This window comes from Aulostomus chinensis, chromosome 19, assembly GCF_037954235.1.
Source record: "Aulostomus chinensis isolate RoL2024-O1b breed Wild chromosome 19, RoL_Achi_v1.0, whole genome shotgun sequence".
Classification (NCBI taxonomy): Eukaryota; Metazoa; Chordata; class Actinopteri; order Syngnathiformes; family Aulostomidae; genus Aulostomus; species Aulostomus chinensis.
The window spans coordinates 19,098,332-19,118,920 of record NC_141338.1 but is presented as its reverse complement, the minus strand read 5'-3'; the positions used below and the strand labels follow the sequence as shown (position 1 = coordinate 19,118,920).

The 20,589-nt window shown below is 44.3% G+C and overlaps 1 protein-coding gene across 2 annotated transcripts in view; it reads left to right on the top strand.

Annotated features, from left to right (window-relative positions):
- cacna1bb (calcium channel, voltage-dependent, N type, alpha 1B subunit, b) overlaps positions 1-20,589 on the top strand; it is a 180,405-nt gene that overhangs the window by 105,187 nt on the left and 54,629 nt on the right. Inside the window, exons 13-24 of one of the 2 annotated variants that reach the window (XM_086186887.1) lie at positions 1,533-1,754; positions 1,860-1,972; positions 2,062-2,174; positions 3,273-3,404; positions 9,393-9,465; positions 9,751-9,868; positions 11,492-11,559; positions 11,698-11,804; positions 14,213-14,275; positions 15,604-15,645; positions 18,758-19,492; positions 20,181-20,386. In XM_086186887.1, the coding sequence (XP_086043013.1) occupies positions 1,533-1,754; positions 1,860-1,972; positions 2,062-2,174; positions 3,273-3,404; positions 9,393-9,465; positions 9,751-9,868; positions 11,492-11,559; positions 11,698-11,804; positions 14,213-14,275; positions 15,604-15,645; positions 18,758-19,492; positions 20,181-20,386 (1,992 nt within the window). The remainder of the gene's footprint in view (positions 1-1,532; positions 1,755-1,859; positions 1,973-2,061; positions 2,175-3,272; positions 3,405-9,392; positions 9,466-9,750; positions 9,869-11,491; positions 11,560-11,697; positions 11,805-14,212; positions 14,276-15,603; positions 15,646-18,757; positions 19,493-20,180; positions 20,387-20,589) is intronic. The other variant, XM_086186888.1, reaches the window with a different exon arrangement.

Sequence of the window (20,589 nt, the reverse complement as noted above, 5' to 3'; positions counted from 1 at the left end):
AATTACTTGTCTGTGGGTTGGAAATAATGGTTGGCATGATAATTGAACCATTTTGTTGCTTCACTTTTAAATTACAATTTATTTTTTTATTTTTTTTACCCCTCCATGAAATTAAGTGTTAAGGGAATAGATGCACTGCATATTCACAATTTATCTGTCATCTCATTTGTTTCATGCCTGCAGTTCTGCCGCATGACACGGAGTCATTAAGTGCATCTTTTTTAATGAGCAGCTGCGAGTAAAATTATTTTAGGTGATCGTTCCTACAGTGAGAACGGTTCCTCTCTTCAGTTCACAGGCTTGGCCACAAATATCTTTCAGTACTTGTGAGCAGATGTAGCGGAATAGATTGCTGCACTAAATCTCTTGAAGCAGCGTAGCGCAATTGTGCCTTGGGTGTGACTGCTGCAGAAAGAGAGCAGAAATACGAAATAAATAAAACACCAGTATGCAGCAGCTTCAGTATTGATCTGAAAGGGAAGGACGGCACTGTTTAAAACACACCAATATGACTGGCTGGAACGCACACACACCCCCATACAATATAATGTAATAACGAATGGTGCCACTGAAGCTCCATTTGTTTTCAGACAGCGCTACAACAATTTATAACAGCATGATTATACAAAACGTTCATTCAGAAACTCTCAAATGTGCAGTCCAAGTGTTCTTTATCCAGCTGTAGGCTCAGGGTACAGTAGCTCCCAGGGTTGCGAGCGTTTTCTGAATTCATGCAGGGGAAAACAAACCTTCATTCTAATAATTCTAATGGCGAGTAATCAATTGACTAATGATAAAAGCCTGTGCTGTATGACCACCGCCGTAAATTCCGGTGTAGGTCATTTCATTCTCCGAGAAAGGTCCCAATGTTGGACATTTTTGCTTCAGTGCCAGTTAAGGATTTCCTAACACAAAGGAATTTGTCCACACAGAGAAAGACAAGAAAACAACTGTGGTGGAAAGAGAAGGTTCATGCTTTTACAGTTTGTTTTGGATGTGAAAGAGGGAGTTCAGGCTCATCCACCCACGTGTGCCAACAACAAATCCATTTCAGTCTGATCCACCCTCATCCAGAACTGTATACTTATCCATGTCCAAGGACTTGGTCACAGTGGCAGGAAGCAAAAGGGAATTAAACAGCCGCTCCGCTTTTGGACAGTCTAAGCCAGCAATGGACTTGATGTTTGAACGAAATAAGTAATAGTAAATAGAACTTATATATCATACTGCCACCATGATGTGAAAAGTATACGAGGCAAATATTAAAAGGCTAAAATATTTAAAAAGAAGCTGTTGGGTGTTTTAGTGCTGGCTAAATGAATGGCAGGTAGACAGCGATGGAGGTGATTCGTGATTGGCTGATGGCTAATAAACCTGACTGCCATAGTCTCCTTGAAATTACACCAGAGTTCACCTGTATGAACCTGTAAAGCGATGGTGGCCATGTTGCTCATCACGGACGCAGGAACAATAACAGCACGCACGGTGAGTCAGTGAATGCTGATTAGGTCGCTCACCTTGATTGCTTTCAGCTCCTCCCGGGTCTCCGTTTGGTCGGGCCAGCGTGAAGAGCAGCAGTAAGATGGACAGCTCATCTTACTTCCATCGCAAGGAGAAGAGGGTGCGATTCTTCATCCGGCGTATGGTGAAAGCTCAGAGCTTCTACTGGATCGTTCTGTGTCTGGTGGGCCTCAACACTCTGTGTGTGGCCATAGTCCACTATGATCAACCCGAGTGGCTCACGAGAGCCCTCTGTAAGTCTCTCACACACACACACACACACACACACACACTACACTTCCATGTACTTGTTGATGGTGAGAGCCTGTAGAATGAGCCCCTCTTGTTTGATTCCTCAGACACGACAGAGTTTGTGTTCCTGGGTTTGTTTCTGTCTGAGATGACCCTGAAGATGTACGGCCTCGGAGTGAGGAATTATTTCCACTCCTCCTTTAACTGCTTTGATTTTGGGGTGAGTTCCTGTTGAGGTCGATGTACTCAGATTGACGCAGCAGATGAAACAGAGCAGGTGACAACTTGACCCCCTGCTCTGGTCCGTAGGTGATCGTGGGCAGTATTTTCGAGGTGATCTGGGACATGATAAAACCGGGGGCGTCCTTCGGCATCAGTGTTTTGAGAGCCCTGCGACTTCTCCGGATCTTCAAAGTCACCAAGTGAGTTTATTCCTGCAAACACACAAATAAAACTCTACAAGGAACTCATCAGACCCCCATGATGGAAGAGCTTTCTTTCATTCTGGTTAGCTAACAGGCATATATTTATATTAATCTGAAGAACTCGCTTGATCATAAATCAGCCCAACAATTGTCCACCGTATTTTACAGTACCATTGTCATGTTTTTATATTGATACCTGGAAGAGAGACATCATCTGTTATCGGTTCATCCACTGAGAAATTCTCCTAAAAACCTTAGGAGAACATGCAGTGCATTGTACAGCTTGATGTGTTTTCATGAATGTCAAGCAGCTGTAGAGAACTTCTGCTGGGGGGAGCATATTCAGGCAACCTGCTGCTGAAAAATGAATCCGAGCAATTAAGACATGGCGATCATGTGATATTTCTATATTATTTTTGTTTACTTATAAGCCGCTGAATCAAGCTTAGAGGGACAAAACTGAAAATGAATGTTGCAAGTTAACCAAAGTCACATGACGTCGCGAGAACCTAAAGTGGTACTAAGTTTTATGAATCTACTGACATTTGCTCCATTGAATCTTACTTAAGCCTTGACGTCGTTGAATAGCAACAATACACGTTTCAGTGACATTTATTCCAATAAGATACTCACTTTACGTTAAAGGTCAAATTTTCAAGTGTGTTAAGACAAATTTACAGTGACACACTCCATTAGCGCTCCACGTCAGCCACCCGTGAAATGACCGCGTATAACAACGTCACACCGACGCCCCGTGTTAAGTGTCGCCCTGCTGACTAAGCAGATCGTTAAAAAAAGGATAGTTATTCTAAATTTCTACTCAGTCAAATTTGTACCCTGTGATTTTGTTTGAATTCATTGCTTTTATTCATTGTTTTGTCATTTTATCTAATGATATAATCCTTCCTCTGGTGTTTGCTCATTGCCATTTCTTATTCTCGCGTGTCCTCAGTCTCCGTGAGGCATCTCTCTTGTATGAAAAGCGCAGTGTAAACAAACTGATGGGTTCATGTTACACAGCGTCTACTAGCATGGAACAGTGCACAGCACCTGTGTTTGGTCACTCATGTTCTGGCTCTTTCTGTGTCCTCTCAGATATTGGAACTCTCTGAGGAACCTCGTTGTTTCCCTCCTCAATTCCATGAAGTCCATCATCAGTTTGCTCTTCCTCCTCTTCCTCTTCATCGTGGTCTTTGCTCTGCTGGGCATGCAGCTCTTTGGAGGACAGTGAGTAATCTCTGTCCTGCCCCTTCTGCCTCTCTCCACTCACACACACACTGACACACACACACACACACACACACACACACACACACACACACACACACTCTGACACACAAACACCTGCTCCTCTTCTCCTCTATTCATTTCTCCACCTGACCCTTCTCCCGGTGTGTGATCCCTGGCTCGCCGTGGCTGTGCTGACAGACGTGTTGACGCAGCAGGTAGCTGGCAGAGCAGCAGCACCGACTGTGGCTCTTTGATATGATTCTCAGTGAGCGTTCCATGTTTCTAATGGCAGGAGCTCCTCGTGACTCCCGGCTGGCTGTTGTTAATCAGAGGTGAAGCATCCAGCCTCACCTGACTCAGGCTCATACATCTTCCCTCCTGCGTTCATTCTCTCATGTCCATTTTACCTTGCGTCACATGACATTACGGCGAGTAATGTCCTAATGCACACCCTTAAGGTGCGGTCGGCTAATAATGAGTGGAAGAATCAGTTATTTGGGTGAGGCTTCTCAGACTCTGGCTTCTGCTCCCGACGCAGTGTCATCTCTTGACTTGTTGCAAGATATTAACAAAAAAAAAAAAAAAAGAAGTCCTGATACTTGATGTTCAACAGAAATCCCACCCTGGCTTACTTGTTAAACCCCAATTTTCTCTAAGAATACAGAAGCTTTTCCTTTTCAACAGATTACCTGAAGAGCCAAATGTAAATTGATTTTTAAATCAACTGCCATTTTATTGTGATTTTAATGTTTTAATCTTAAGAAACAATTTGTTATTCATTTTCATATCTATTGTGATTTTTAGAAATCATATCCCACCCCCCGCCCCCCCCCCCCCGCCCCCCCAAAAAAACCAAAATTGAGACAATTTGGAACAAGCTAGGATATGATAACGATGGCTTTTCCTCATGGGATGTGTCGTTGCGGCAGGATGCTTCACTGCTGAATCATCCACTCGTGTGTTGTTCCATCCTGGCACCATCCGCTGTTCGAACTTCCTCTTCTCCTCTTTTACTGATGGCCATCAAAAACACCACACCACCACTGGGTGTCTTTGAAGCAGCAGGCTGTTGCCATGGCGCCAGGCCTTATATCAGTCCGTGCCATCATTAGCATGGCATCAGTCTCCGCTGATGGACAAGTGTGAGATGAGTCTGACGTTCCCGTGGTTCTTCCAGCCAGTCAAGCACATCATCACACTGTCGGCAAATAACAACCACATTCATGTTCAGGAGCCTGAAATGATCTGGAACAGTTTTTACTCATTTTGTGTCCTGAAATCCAGAATTATACCCAAACCAAAGAAAGCACTCCCATTCCTCAGGCAAATTAGTCCAGTAGTTTAATGCTTAAAATAGGAATTAAAAAAGCAACTTTCAACCTAAAACAAAAAGGAAATAATAACAATGGATTGTCAATTAAAATAAGAAATAACTGTCACATCCTGAATGTATTTTTTCCCCCGAGAGATGATGTTCCTGCTCTCAAAACACCGAACGTCTCCTGATAAAATTGTGAGAATTGAAAGATAAACAGCTTGAGGCAGCAGCCCATCTCCCTGCTGAGACTCGTAGGACATCGCTGACTGTTTGTGATAAGCTCAAAGGACACGTGCAGCCTTTACTCAACAAAACAGGGATTTTTCTCTGGTCCTTGGCTTTAAAGGTACAGACATCATTTGTCAATTAATTTGTCACTCAGAAACTATGGCATTTTCCATTTCTCTACAGTTACTTAAAGGATGCGATCTCACAGTAAAGCCGAAGGGATCTTTTTGACGAATAAAATGTCATTTGCTCAGTTTATCAATGATATATTTGCTCCACTAAGCCCCTTTGGGTCAGAAAGATTTCAAACAAGAAGTAGCGCATCGCAGCTTCATACCTCCACCATCTGCTCTCCTGATCTTGGACCACCCGAATGCTTTCAGTTCATTCTGGAATCCTAGTGGACGTTTGTGGCAAATGTGTAGAAATTCAAGTCAACATGTTACGTTAGCTCAGAGGCATAAAAGCCTCAGAGATCCCGGAGAAGGTGCTGCACTCCTCTACATACGCTGCCCAATCCAAAAATATCAATAAAAGCCTGTTTTTTCCTTGATAAGGCTGCAGGATGTTGGGTGTATCCACATTTATGTCACCCCCCCCCCCATTTTTTGTAGACCTGCTGCTGTATTCTGAAGGATTAAATAGCCTTTGGGGGGAGGGCGGTGTTGGCCTCACATGACTCATATTTTGAGGCTTGGTTTAATGAAGTCTCTGTGGATGCCGTGTGGATGCACGCTCCCAATCCCCATTATCAGCGTGAACAGAGGTCGGCACACACAGGCGCTGCACCCTCCACTGGACCCTCTAATCCTCAAGGAAGTAGGAGAGGCCAGAGGGAGGGATGCATGTAAGGGAGGAAAGGAGTGATGAGGAGGAGGAGGCGGAGGTGAAATGGAGATGGCGGGATGACTGATGGGTGGAGTGAGGGGCTGGGTGATGGAGGATGCAGTAATGAGACAGAGAAGGACATGTGGAGAGAGAATATGATGACATACCACAGGGAGGCAAAGCTGATTGAATTAGCTGCCCCTCCCCCCTTTCCTCCAATTCTCTTCCCTACATCCTTCACCTCCCCCCACCCCACCCCACTCTCATTTCCCTCCCTCATGTGATGCAAGTACAGGACATAGGCGAGCCAGACCAGCACATGATCTTACTGGGTTTTTTAATTCGTGGTCAAAAATATCAGGACATTGAGTATTATGCAAGCACGGGATCGCCGAGCATCCCAAACCCGTGTCAGTCTGTCGCTAGAACAGCTTCTACTCTCGTGGGATCCTGGAGGCGGAGATTTGCTCTCACAAGAGCATGTTGTGATGTTAACCAGTGACTGAGCAAGGCAGCCGCTTTGATGAGATCTACACGCCACAAGGTCACACGGGAAAACACTTAATAAAAAACCCACCCTGGTTCAGGCCAATCAGTGTGTCATTTCAGGAGATAGGGGCGTGGTTTAGGTGACAACCGGAGGCAACTGTCTGTGTTAGCGTAGACGCTGCTACAACATCAGAAAAGCAAAGGGAGAAAAAAACTGTTTCTGCCATTCTTCCAACTGGCTTCAGCTTGTGAGTCAGTTTGTTGATCTGACCTGCTGAAGTTTCTACAACCACCTGCCAACTTTGTTTTTGTCCAACTTGTTCTTACAAGTGACTTCTCAGAGAATGCGTCAGGCTCATTCACTCAGGCCTGGCTTGTAATGTGCGCTCCGGTTCATTCCAGAGATGTTGGAGGGTCAAGTCCGAATCCTGAGCCACCTCTCGAGAAATGGCAGTCTTATCATCTTTTTAATAATTGCCAAAATTACACCATTTAACAAGCCTGGGAACTGTAAAAGCACTCTTTGGAGCAGTTTTTGGAAAAAAAAAAGTGTGATTTTTGCTTATGACCACTCTACATTAGCAACTAATGGTTGGGAAGTTACTATGGTTGATGAGTACGTTTACTGAAGTCACTTCAGAGGTACTTCGGTTTTACTAGAGTACAGTATTACAGTATTCTGCTCCACTATATATGAGGGAAATATTACAAAAAGGATCATTTTCTTTTCCACCCATCAATTTCATGTTGGACCAATCAAAATAGCAACAATTGCTGGTAAATTTACCACCTGCACCTTAAACGAAGCAGCGCACGGCTGGACGTCAACAGTGGAAAGACTCTTATGTCTGGCTTTCCGAGGTAAAACGCTCAATAAACCCTTCAGATATTATTCATAGTTCATTTTCTGGAAGGTAATGGCTTTGACGTACAAGGTTTCTGCCCGGCAGCAGTACGTGATGTCATGTGACACTGAAGCTGATTCATTTATGTTATACAATGCAAATATGGTCCAAGTCAGATTGTTTTCGCTTCTTTGTTGGTATCCTGATTTATCTGTCTCGAGGGAGGATGTGACTCTATCACAGTGCTCACTGTTGCCCAGTTTGAGTCGTCACCCCCCTCCCACACCACTATGGCACCCCCGCCTCCACCACAACCTCTATTCTGTGCTGGAGGCTTCAGGTTTTCATGTCTGAATAGTGTCATCATCTCCTTTGAATCTGGCTCCACACAGCAGGGGAGTTTTTTGTAATTGTTGTAGATATAATACGTGTTTCTCGTTCTCACGCCTTTAATCTATCATGTCCTGAGGACATGTTTGTAACCTGGTCAGGGTCAAATAAAGATGCCCCGATTTAGATTAAAATAATCTTCGTGGTTCACTGATTCCCCGTTAAGATTAGAGGCTCACATTAGAGACTGATTTAGATCAGGATCTTGTTTTGCTCGTTGGTGCTGCCTTATCCATCAAGTTCGGATGTAATGTTACACTTCAACCTTCAGAGGATCGTTGTAGAAGTTGCGTGAAAATAGCTTTTGTTAAAGGAACATCACATTTTTTAAACATGATTATCATCTATCTTCCCCAGAGCCAGACAAAAATATCATACGCTTGTCCCCTCCTGCGTCAGGGAGCTGAGCCCCGTAGACGCCTGCTAGACAGCTCAGCGCTAGGAGTTGTCGTGGATGGATCTGTTAGCCTGCTTCCTGGAATGGGTTGAGCACGTTTTTGGAGAGGCAGATCCAAGAAGATGGTTTAGATTAAAGTGTTGGTTCCACACATCATTAGAACATTGGTGCTGTCTCGTCATCGTCTCGTCTTAGCCATGGGAAAAGAGGTCGCCGACGAACACCTTTCATCTCGACGAAATTAACACGAATTCGTTCAAACAAAAGTTAAGTCTGTTTCTCGAAAAAGTACAAATGTTGCCTACACGCGATTCCTTTGAAATAAACTTTGATTTCAGCAAACACAGGAAAAAAATTATATTTCTGAGTGCTCACAAGTGAAGACGTGGTAGACTCCAGTTGGGTGTCAGGTGCTCTTGAAGTAGAGAGATTCCGTAGAGATAAGTGAGGCGTAAAGCTTCCTTCAGGCACTCCGACCGAGCCCAGGAGTTTTGTTAAAAAGCCTTTATTGAGTTAGGGCGTGTTGATATAAAATATTCTGAACGCCGACCGGTTTCAACCACAGCCGGTCTTCGTCAGGGCGTAAAGACAAGTCAAGTCAGTCCTCACATAACACGAGCATAAAATACTTCTACAGCCAATCACCAGGCAGGACAGGAGGTACAATGACAGAAATAAACGATCATTTTTTTTCTGAAAAACGTGTAGACTTTTCAAATAGCCGCAAAACTGTGCAGCGTTGAGAGAATGTAACAGTTTCAAAGCGCCACACCTTTATCATGCAAACAATCAAATGAGTCAATAAGTGTCTAAGCTGTGACGAACCCATAAAGAAGCTGTACATGTTTTAATCCTGGAGTGGAGGACAGGGCTCATCTTCAAGCCACTTTAACATAATTATAGAAATGGTCTGAAATCTCTCTCCTCATCAAAATAGATGTATACAGGCATCAAAGTTGAAAATCCCAAATGTTTCCCTTTGTAATAATTTGTTGAGACGGTCTCCTCCTCTGATTGATTGTTCCACTTTTTCAATACCTTCCACTTTCAGTCGGTTATCATGATCGTTGTGAGCTCAGCGGAAGTGACGTGCCACGGGGTAATCGTGGTTGTTAGTTCTTATCGCTTATGAACGCTCCGCCACTCTGTCCTTCACTCTTTCTTTTTGTGCGTCCTGTGTAGACAACGCCACACGGGCAACTGAGAGGGCACACTACATAAGTTGAATTGCAATGGATAAAGTGTATATATTAGTATGTTTTCTTCGTTTTCAAATCTAGGAATTCTTTTTGTTGTATAATACTGGAACAGTGTTTACAGTTGGATTGCATACATTTGGAGGTACCTTTAGGCCTCTTTCGCTTTGCTTTTAAACTTGGATTTTAACTTCGTTTTCATTTCAATTTTCAATATAAATTCATCTCCTCCTGCCACTTTTCCTCTTTGTTGTCGTCTTTCTAAAGCCGTGTTTCTGATCCTGATTCCAATAGATTTAACTTTGAGGAAGAGACACCAACGACAAACTTTGATACCTTCCCGGCCGCCATCCTCACTGTGTTCCAGGTAATACACGCACGCACGCACGCACGCACGCACGCGGCACACTTGGCTTATTCTGAATAAATGAGAGAATATTGACTTCATGGGAGAAGAAAGATTGTTATCACTCATTTTAATTAGAGGAAATGACTGGTCTGTGTACCTCATGTCTCCTAATGAGCTCACTGATAATCCCTCAATTAGTCTATGCTCGTAACCCTTTGCTCCATAAAGTTATTTAATTCGAGACAGTGTGAGATTTGTCACGGCCCCCTCCATCCCCGCCCATGACTCTCTTGTCTTCCTCAGATTTTGACTGGTGAAGACTGGAACGCTGTGATGTATCATGGGATTGAGTCTCAAGGAGGCGTGAGACGCGGCATGTTCTCCTCTGTCTACTTCATCGTCCTCACGCTCTTTGGAAACTGTATCCTCTTCAAAATCCCACATGGACGTCTGCAGTCAGAGCTGATTGTGAAAACTTTTAAAATTCATTCTCAGATACTCAAAACTCTGGAAGAATATGGTGACTCATGCTGAAGCTCCGCAGAGGCGGCAGGAATCACTCATTTAACCCTCTGAGACCTTTGGGATGAAATGAAACATCCAATTTTGATAATAATTCAGTTTATTAGGATAGCCCTTAGAGATGCACCGTCTCGTTTTCGAGGGGGTCCAAACATAATACCAAATTTCATGCTGTCTTTGGAGACTCGGTACTCGTCAGGGTTTGAGCGAGTGACTTTCCCTTTTCCTCTTGTACCAGAGAAACCGCTCCATGTGAGTCATTCACTTCCCTCAATAAGTACACTAATAGCCTGCATGAGGAAAAAGATGGGGCCTTCCCTTTCGCCTGCTGGTTGTATTTTTTACACAGCATTTTGCCAAATCGGCACCCTCCATCTTTGCTGGTAAAGTGTTACCGTCATTCCATTCTGAAGTATTGAATGCGCCAGGATAGAAATGCCTGTGCAAAGCTGGAAACATCAGATTTCACTGCCACCGGATCGTTAGGGTTTTTTAGCTTTGCCACCTCAATTGCAAAGTGCCTTGCAGAGGTGTGACTCTTTTGACACACTGATAGCAGGGCTGCCACTATCAGCACTGATCTGTAAGCGCTCACGGTTCCAACAGTTAGCTGTTAGCAGAGAACCGTGCGTCGCCAAAGGGCTTGCAGACGTAAAAATGTCGGTGCAGTTTTCTGATGGATCCTCATTCTTTGATAAGACAAGAAGTCCCAGAGCGAAACACTGAAGCAGCGGCTGGGTTGTGACCATTTAATGTCAGAAAAGGGGCCACGGGATGAGAAACTGCGTAAAGTGGAAGAAAAATACTGCGTTATGGTGCAAGGCCTGTCAGGCGTCCGTGATTTGGTACCAACCGTTTTCTGGGTGTTCATCGGCAGGTGACATGACAATGTCTTACACGAATTGGGAACACTTCCCAAAAAAGGATCGACATTCATCACAAACAGAAAAGACGAGCAATTTTCTACGTTGTTTTTGATAAGTGATACTTCACAAAAACAGTGTATTTTGATGTGCTTTTCGATTCTACTATTTCAAGTAGTCACACGTGGATGTCTGGAGCTCAGCTTTAGAAGGCAAAACACCAGATTGCCAGCATGTAAAGGTGTTTATTTGGGTCAGAGACTGTTAAAAGGGTTGGTAAGAACAGATAATGAACTGACGGCGTTTCTGTCCCGTGAGCCTCATCAGTTGTTAAAATAAAAATGATCTTTCTCAACAAGTAGAATCATAAAATTCAGATGTGTTCATCCCTGGAGGGATCGATGCACTCATGGCAGTCTCTCCCAGAGATAATAATGAGAGAGAAGGGTAAAAGGTTGACATTTTGTAGCAGGAGATAATGAAGAGGGTTTGCTCTCTGGTGAATATGAATGTTGTTTTTTTTTTCAAGGTGAGCTGCACCTTCGGATTGTGATATTTCTATATATCACATATATTTCGATATGCCTCTCTTGTGTGTGCTGGTGAGGTATACTGTGTGTGTGTTTGTGTATTTCCTCCTGACTCCTGTTGTTCTCCAGACACGCTGCTCAACGTCTTCTTGGCCATCGCCGTCGATAACCTTGCAAATGCGCAGGAGCTGACCAAGGTACGCATGCGGGGCCACACTGTCTGAGCTTTGTATTTGCATTATTACACCCGCAAGGGTTTTCAACTTCACACGCCATCGAGAGAAATGCCTGGCGCGTCTCATTAAACACACGTGTGCATCCATGACTGGGTGAAGGATGAAGAGGAGCAGGAGGAAGCAGCTAATAAGAAGCTGGCCCTGCAGAAGGCTTTGGAGGTGAAGGAAGTCAGCCCCATATCAGCAGCCAACATCTCCATCGCTGCGTAAGTTCGCATAAACGTCCCCCGTGTCACTCAGTGTTTGGTCCCCTCTCAGCTTCAGGTTTATGTGTGTGTGTGTGTGTGTGTGTGTGTGTGTGTGTGTGTGTGTGTGTGTGTGTGTGTGTTCCACATGTTCCCTGATCCACACCGTGAGAGCGCTCCTGTTGTCCTTATACGACATCTCACGGTTTGAGTCCTGACCTGAAGAGGCAATTAAGGAAGCGTCAGCCTCCTTTTATTTCATTTTTGATTCTTAGTTCTCAAATCAGATGCATGTTTTGGGTCCCTTCAGTGGCAAAATACAAATAATGTCAAACTACATGAAAGACAGCAGTGGCCTCAGGAACTCTGACATCAGGTGGTTTTAAAAGAGGATACTGCATCAAATATTAGTCTTTACCATGTTGACATTTTTGTACAAAACGTCTTGGAGGTAAATTCAACAACTTAGGAACTTTTTCCAAATCATGTTAAGAGGGGATAGGGGAGGCCTCACCAAGGACATGAACAAGTCTTTCCGGTTGGAGAGGTTCTTTTGAGGTCGACTCAAAGAGTTATCCTTTTCCTGGAGCTTTGAGAATCTGTGTTTAAATGAGACAGCGTCACATTAGCATCGATCTTAGCAACAGTATGGTGAGTGCTGTACGTCATCATCTCCACCGTCGAGCAGCCCTCCAGGTTCAGCAGTGTTGTAGAGGACCAGTTAAAGTTCCGAGTTTCCCAGGTTTTCTTCCTTAGTCAGCACATTTATAGCGAGGTCCTAAATCCTTTCTTGGCCAGCTGCTAACAGGTGGATCAGAGGTGAAAATAAGGCCTTGTTAAGGGTCACAAATCCTTTGCTATAGTCTTTGAATTTAAAGCTGCTCTGTAATTTAAGCATTTGCTGTTTTAAAACCATATTCTTAGAATGTCTTTTGCAATGCTAAGTTTGTCTTCTGCTCGAAGGTCATTCATTTATTTCACCAGCGCAGAATCACGTCGCCTTTGATTCTGCACCTTTGGTAAAATTCTGTGGATGTGTTGTTATTTTGTTTCAATTGCTTGTTCCCTTAAAGCTGTCGTCTCTTGCGCCATTACTAGAATGTGTTATTTATACTGTTAGGAAGTGAAAGAAATAAGAGCTATTCTTTGCCCTGATTGGGGTCAACTCTTTGCTTCACAATCCTCTTGGAGTCCTGAACGTTCATTGTAAATTTACCAAGTTCTAATTTGATAGCGCGGGCAAACGTTGAGGGGTAGGTGATGAGAGGAACGATAGAATAAATGAGGTCTCTGTCTGCCTCTGTCACCGCTGAGCAACACCTCAATGGGAGGGTCACTCGTGTAGTCGTGCGCAACCTCGTGAGCGGCGGTTTCACGCCAACAAACAGCCTCCGCAAACATTCTTGAGACCTGAAAACTCAACGGGAAAATTGAAACTTCCAGACGCTACCTTTGAGACGAATTCGCTGAATTAACCAAATGATCCGTTCACCCCTCCACGTCAGAAATGCTGCCAGTTAAGAATGTCACTATTCTGGCCGGAAAATAGGCGAACAGAGAGAATCTTTGAATAAGACACCGGGGGGGGAAAAAAAAGCTTAATTTTCTCTGTCAGTAAAGCTTAAACTTCTAACCTGCCCCTCTCCACCAGAAGACTGTGATTGACAGGCCTGCTGTCCTGCAGCAGCGTGGACATTAATTGCGTCTCCAAATTTAACCTATTTTCAGAGCCTGGACGATCAGTGAAATTATGAGTCTGTCAAGAGAAAGCTCATCCTCATCGGTGATTTATAGCCCCAATATGTCCGCCTGATCCGTTCAAGTTGGACAAAAACAATAATTCAGCGTCTAGGCATCGAGCTCACCCCAGCTTTGTGTGAAACGAAGTCATTAGACAAAATGATCATCATTGATTCACAGTTCCTCCTTAATTGCTGCCTCGTGGGAAGCTGACTTATCCTTCCGCTGTTCACTGTCTTGACTGTGATTATGTGATTTGTGCGTTTCTCTCCGTGTTCTTTGGGTATTTGGATGTACTTGAGCAGTGTGGTCACACTTCTGTAGGCAACTGTTACTTTTTATTTAAATGAACACTTCTGCGTGCGTTCCGTGAGCTTCTTCAGACCAACTCAGGGTTTCATCACAAAATGATCAAACATAAACAACGCAAATCGAAATGCTTTCTCTGAACATACACAAGTGCAGTGTTGAGGTCTTTGGAATGAAATCCCTGAGAGGTTGTTTTTGTTTTGTTTGTCTGTTATAAAATATCTCTGCTGATGAATTCTTTTTCTTTCTCAGTTGTGTAATCATTTGAGTTGCACAGGTTGGTCCTGATAGGAGGGGACAGGCGGACCGTCTTCAGTCCCTCCGTCCCCTCCTCAGATTTGTGTCTCATTTTTAATTTTGTTTTTGTTCTGCATGTACAGTTTTGTAAAGCAAAATCGAGATGCACTCTCTCGCAGGTCGTCCATCAGCAGCATTCAGTCACCGTGAGTTATCACTTTCTGTTACAATATTCTCCTCCCCGTCTTCTACTCTCTTCCCCTCCTCTCCTCTGTATTTTGCCTTTCCCCCGCCGTGCCCCCCCCCCACCTGCAGATTGTAGTGTGTCATGACTGCTTTGCTTTTAAAATGAAATGTATTCATCATATCTATTCATGAAGGCCATCAGAAAAGAAATGACAGCGAGAACTCCCTCTGGCATTCACCAAGCATTGTGTCCTCTATCATGGCTGCAGCTCCTCTGTGCTCTTACATCCATCTTATGCTCTGTGCCCCGATGAGAAGAATTTGTGCATAAATGTTTTATTTCTCCGAGCATCAGCGTTGCCACTATCGGTGCGGCACTTCCAGTCTCCATATCATCAATGCCGGTGTGTCGGCATTCGGTTTGTCGCAGCACCGCCAACCACAGGACTCAAACCCCTCACCGTCGGCGAGGGAGGTGCTTGTCTCTCCTCTCTCCTCTCTCCTCACGCTGAGCCGTCAGCTTTACTCGCAGCTGAGTGCTGCCCCCTGGCCACCCCTAAACCAGGAAGACAGAAAAGGAAAAAAAAAACTTTAAATTTAGTTTCCTGTCTGACAATCTGTTGCAAATGGAGGACCAGAAAAGAGAACTGGAGAAAAATAGATTACTGGACTCCAAATTCCACTTGTTGTCTGGGCTTTTCCCTGACTGACAATTTACAGAAACAGAGTTGAAACAAAAAGATAATTAACAAACTGGAAGATAAAACTAATACACAGAGGGCATGGAGTGCCTCCCAGCTGGACCTACATTTCTGTGTGGGCGTCTTCACTAAAGTGGCTGATGTCATCACATCGTGTTTGTTTAAATACCGAGCCTTGCCACGAGGAGAAGAGACCACCGACTTCAGAGCCGCCTCTCACAGATTAACTGTGATCTCATGTGAAGTTCTCAAGAACTCCATGGTCGGGCACCTCATTCGTCCCCGTGCTCCCTCCTCTCCTCCTCCTCTTTCACTCCATCCTCCTCCTCCAAGACTCTAACTCACTTAAGCTAATGCTACAGTAGCCTTTGGTTGAGTCACACGTCCACGCATTTTTACCTGCATAATACGCATTCCTGTCGTGATGTGAAGCCACTGTGAAGCTTCGACTGCTGATGCAGGGTTACCCCGTATTGGCGGGCGCATGTGTCTTTTTAATACATTAAATATTGCCCCACCCCCCCGTCTCTTCTCCATTTGCTCTGTAACAACGCGACCTGTATGTGTGTTGCTCACCCGTGTGTGGAAACCTGTCCTGTGTCCTGTGTCTTCTGGATGTCTGTCTGTGTCTCCTGTCTGTCTTTTAGGAGTTACTCTATCTACTCCTCCCCCGCCCGGCGAATCTTGAGGTACAGGTGACCCGAAGGAGCAAACTTAACTAACGCATAGTCCCATGTAAATGAATCATACTGTGCTAAAACAGTATGCAGTACTTTCATGCCAAATTGAAATATAGACACATCAAAAAAAAAAAAACTTTTGATGGTATTTTTGATTCATATATATGTGTATATATGTATGTATGTGTATATACATATATGTATTTTTGAATTACCCATTAGTAAATCAATTTGCTATGTTTCTTACAGGAGAAGTGTCCATCATCCACAGCATGTTTTTTTCTGCCTGCTGCATTTACACGTCTTACAGAATGAATTCTATGGTCTGTGTCGGTTTATTTGCATGCCAGATCAGTAAGGGTGACGTACAGTATGGCAAAATATCATATTGACAAAAAGTGTTAAAGCTGCACGTTAACTGCTGTCTTGTAGCTAAACCTGAACCGCCTGGTTCTTTACACCAGGTGCACCGAGGCCTAAGACAGTGAGGGGAAGATGTACAAACACATTTTGTGCCCAAAGACATGTCGTAAGAGAGCGCACGTGGCTGATACCGCATTCTGTCTGCCGCAGGAGTACAGAATGGAAAGTTGGACAACTCACTCACAGGCATTGATGGGAGGGTCGAGGAAAGGGACTCATAATGCACTCATTGTGTGTTTGAATCTCTCTTGGAAAAGCAAAGCGCTCTGTTCTTTTAAGGTGAAATGCGTCTGCCTCCTAAAAGCAGACGTAGGTGGATCCTTGGGTTCTGAGCAGCTAGTTTGATCATTTGTACCATTTTAATATCCAGTCGAAATACCATCAATACCACCACCACCATCCTCATCATCATCCTCAAATGAAACCGAACAGTAGAGAAGGAAATCACGTGTGGAGGGATTTGATTGGAGTGCCAAAAAGTGGGAATAGCCGACATTGGGGGAGAGCCTGACGTAGCAGGACAGCAGCATCTGGATCAGGGAGAGACACCCGAAGCCATCTTTTGCTGCACGTCGGTGCTGAAGCCGTCCTTGCTCTAGTGTGGAACAGTGACAGATCTCTCCCCACTTTCCTCAACCCGACTACCCTACCGTGTTCTCATCGACATATCCATGCCCCGAAAACTCGAAGATTGATTGACGGCAGGATGTCATGATATTATTTGGGAAATTGATTGGATTTTAATACTATTTTTTTTTGTCTTTTTCTGGAAATGTTTTGGGTAACATTGTTGAACAGGTGAAGAACAATCTGACATTAAAGGGCTAAAAATGCATTTTGCATTTTAGCTCGACGTTTAAAGTAACTTTTTTTTTTTTTTTTCACTTGCTGGCTCTTTCCACATCATTTTCTTCCGTGCCTGTAGACGCTGTAGTTTCAGTCCAGTCCGCCTGTTCTACCTGAAACCGAACATATTTTTTTGTCCCAAAGGTCCAGTCCACTGATGGGTCCATGACTTCATTTTTACTAAATGTTTATCTGATATGAAAAGGAAACAAAATTTCTTAAGAGAATCACACAGAATCACGTGCACAGCTGATTCTCCTCAGCCGTGTGTGAATTTGTCCTGTTCAGCTGTCGGAGCGGTAAATCAAGGTTCGAGGGCGGTGACGTGCGGATCACATGATCAGTCCTGTGTTTGTGGCAAGTTTCCAGACGTTGCTGTTGATAAAAGCAAGTCAATTAATTCCCGTGGGAGGATCTGATGTGTTTGTGAAGCTTCTCCTCATTTTCAGTCCATCATTTGCCTCAAGTAGCTGGGAAAACTATTGCTGAGTATAGACAGTGTATGCTAGCCAAAACAATCTATAAGTTAGCGAACGGGCTACGTCCTGTAACTCAGTTGCACGTTGCTAGTCAAGTTACATTTTTAGCTTATGTCAATTTTTTTGAAGTTTTTTTTTTTCAGAAAACACAAAAAAAACTGGAGACAAAACTTCATAAGGAGTTGATTTAGGCATAAAAAATGATTTTGGGGGGAAAAAAATAACTCAGGCAATTATTTTAAGAATGTGATGATTTGTATTTAATAAGAAGAATAGTATAGATACTTTAACACAATAATCTGAACAACATTATACATATTATCATATTACTATGATCAATATATTATCAGGCAGTGGTTCTGACACCCAGAAATAAATCCATTACCTTGTGCTGAACACTAGGGGGCAGAATATTATACAGAAGAACGGACACCAAACAAATCTATGTGGAAATTCGATGTTTTGTAATGTCTGTGTATTCAACCCCCGTAGATGAGCAGCCATGACGAGCTTCTCTGAGGTAGACGCCGCTATTTGGTCTCCAGCGTACCTGCATTTGCCCTCAAAGAGAGCGTGATATGATCTCTGGTGCAGTTTTCCAGTTTTATTTTGACACAGAATTAATTCCTTATTTGGCTCAAAAACAGAGTGAGACAAAGGAAAATAAAGCCGTGTTATTAAGTTTCTTTATTGCCTGCTCATTTGGCAACATGATAGCATGAATATGTGTGTGCACATCTTAGTCTCGTTCATTTCCCCTCATCTCCAGTCAATTAAGTAGTGAGGACGGTTATGGAAAATTGTGATCCTACTATGTCTAATTTCTCAACACGCCGTGCTGAAATACCTTCTAGAACTTACTCCACACATTTTTAATGAGTTTTTATTCAGCAGGGAACTCGTGCTCTGCCTGCAGACTGAACATAAGCTGGAATATTCTCCGTAAAGCGTAGACGCCTCACTAATTCAAATATTCTGCAGGTGTCTGATTTGCCTGTTTGACACCATAGCTTGGCTTGTTGGTACAAGCTAAATTAATCTCAAACAAGTAAGAAATCAGCATTCTTCTACCAAGTAGAAAGATGTAAAAATTCCAAATAAGTTACATTTGAAGATTAACGAAAATCATCTTTGGTGCTCGGAACTTAAAATGATATTTTGCTCTGGAGGATTTGAACTCTCCATCGTCAAGCATGAGAAGTGAAAGCTTCAACATGCTGAACATCCATGCTGATACATCCATCGACCACCACGAGACATGTTCTATCTTAGTCTGTTGAAGACGTTGTGGCTATGGATGATTTCGTTGATTCACAACTGAACAGAAAAAAAGAGAAGAGAAGGCACTGAAATGTGGTGTTTCCTGTGTGCAGTAAGGAGCAGCAGCGGACAGCAAAGACCATGTCAGTGTGGGAGCAGAGGACCAACCAGCTGAGGAGACACAACATGAGGGCCAGCAGCGAGGCCTTGTTTAACGAGCTGGATCCTGAGGAGCGCCTGCGGGTGTCCTCTGCCCTCCATCTGCATCCTGACATGAAGACTCACCTGGACCGACCCCTGGTGGTGGAGGCCAGGAACAGTGACAAACCCAGCAGGACCCCTGAAGGAGCACGGGAGGAAGCTGGGCAGGAGGTGGTGGGGGAGAACTTCCACTCTCACTCCAGGAGGCATCACCGTCAGCGAGACAGGAACGGAGAGGGCAGGGACGGTGGCAATGGTCATGCGGCGAGGCACCACACCCATCACAGCCGGAGCAGAGACCATAACATCAATGGTGCCCAGAGCAAAGAGAGGAGAGGGGAGAGTAGCCACAGCCGTGATGGGGGGCAGGGACACAGGCGACACCATCAAGCAGGCTCCCCTGAGGAAGATGCCAATGATGTACGAGGAGGAGAAGAAAGGGGGCGTCGCCACCATCACTCCCATCGCCCACCTAAAGAGGGAAATGGGATGTTAGCAAATGGGGCGCATGGAGAGCACAGGGGGAGGGGCGAAGGAGGGGATAGTAATGGAGAGAGGAAGGGACGCTGCTCTCGTATGGTCAGAGCCAAGTCGACTCTGGAAGGAGCCGACAGCAAGAGGAACAACAACGGCACTGCAGGCCATTGGTAAGGCTGCCGGCAATCTGGTGGGAGTAAACATCTTGTTATACTGCGGGGACGTTTCTTGAAATCTCATATATTGGAGTATGAAGTGAGTAGCTGGAGTTAAGAGCCTTGCTCGAGGGCACTTCAGCTGTGGAAATGATTCTACTGCTGAGTCTAATCAAATATGAATGACTGCAAACATCCATCATCTACAGACTTCAGATCATGTACCACCTTAGAAAGAAGATTGAATAGTTTGCAATTAATACTTTGCCTTAACATCTGTGGGCCGTTGTTGGCCTTCGCTCACGACTTGCATTTGCTGGCTCTGTAATCCTCCTGTTTCTCCTACCATGCCTACATAAAACAGTTTCTCGAAGAAAAAAAAAAAAGACTGAGGTGAGAAAACAGCTCTGCAGTTGCAGAGTCTTTCTTCATTTTCTGCCTTCCCTGCCAGATCAAAATATTTGTGTGAGAGATTCAGGCATCGCATTGCCAAACTCTGATTGACTGTCATGTATTTGACTGGGGTTAATTAATTCTCCAGTGGATTTTCACACTGCAAGAAACTACAGCGTGCAAGACTTTAAAAAATGTTCTACATCCCCTCACAGTTACACATCATCATTCAAATGTCTACTTGGCTTGACAGGGTGAGCAGAGATCATATGGATCTCAGTTGTGATAAGCTACACATCTCTGTCCCTAGGGAGATGCAGTCAGATGCCGAGGAGGATGGCCTGACCTCCAGTCCTCTACAGCCAATGCAGAGCACCCTCAGTCTGGGAGAAAAGCAAGAGGACGCTGACAACCAGAGGAATTCCACCAGGGCCAGTCAGGCAGGCCTCAACAGCAACGCCATCCACATCCCTGTCACCATCACTGCCCCTCCTGGAGAAACCACCATCGTGCCAAGTGAGCCGCCGCCTCAGTCACATCACAAATACGGGCTTAGACCACTGCAACCTATTCATCACACTACCCATCCATAGGCTCCCTTGAATGGATACTCTAGAGGCCTAACAATCCCTTAAATATAGCACTAAAATTGTTTAAAGGTGCCATAGAGAGGTTGAACGAGGTATTCATTCTTGTTCTGTGGTGTGATATGTAACCCC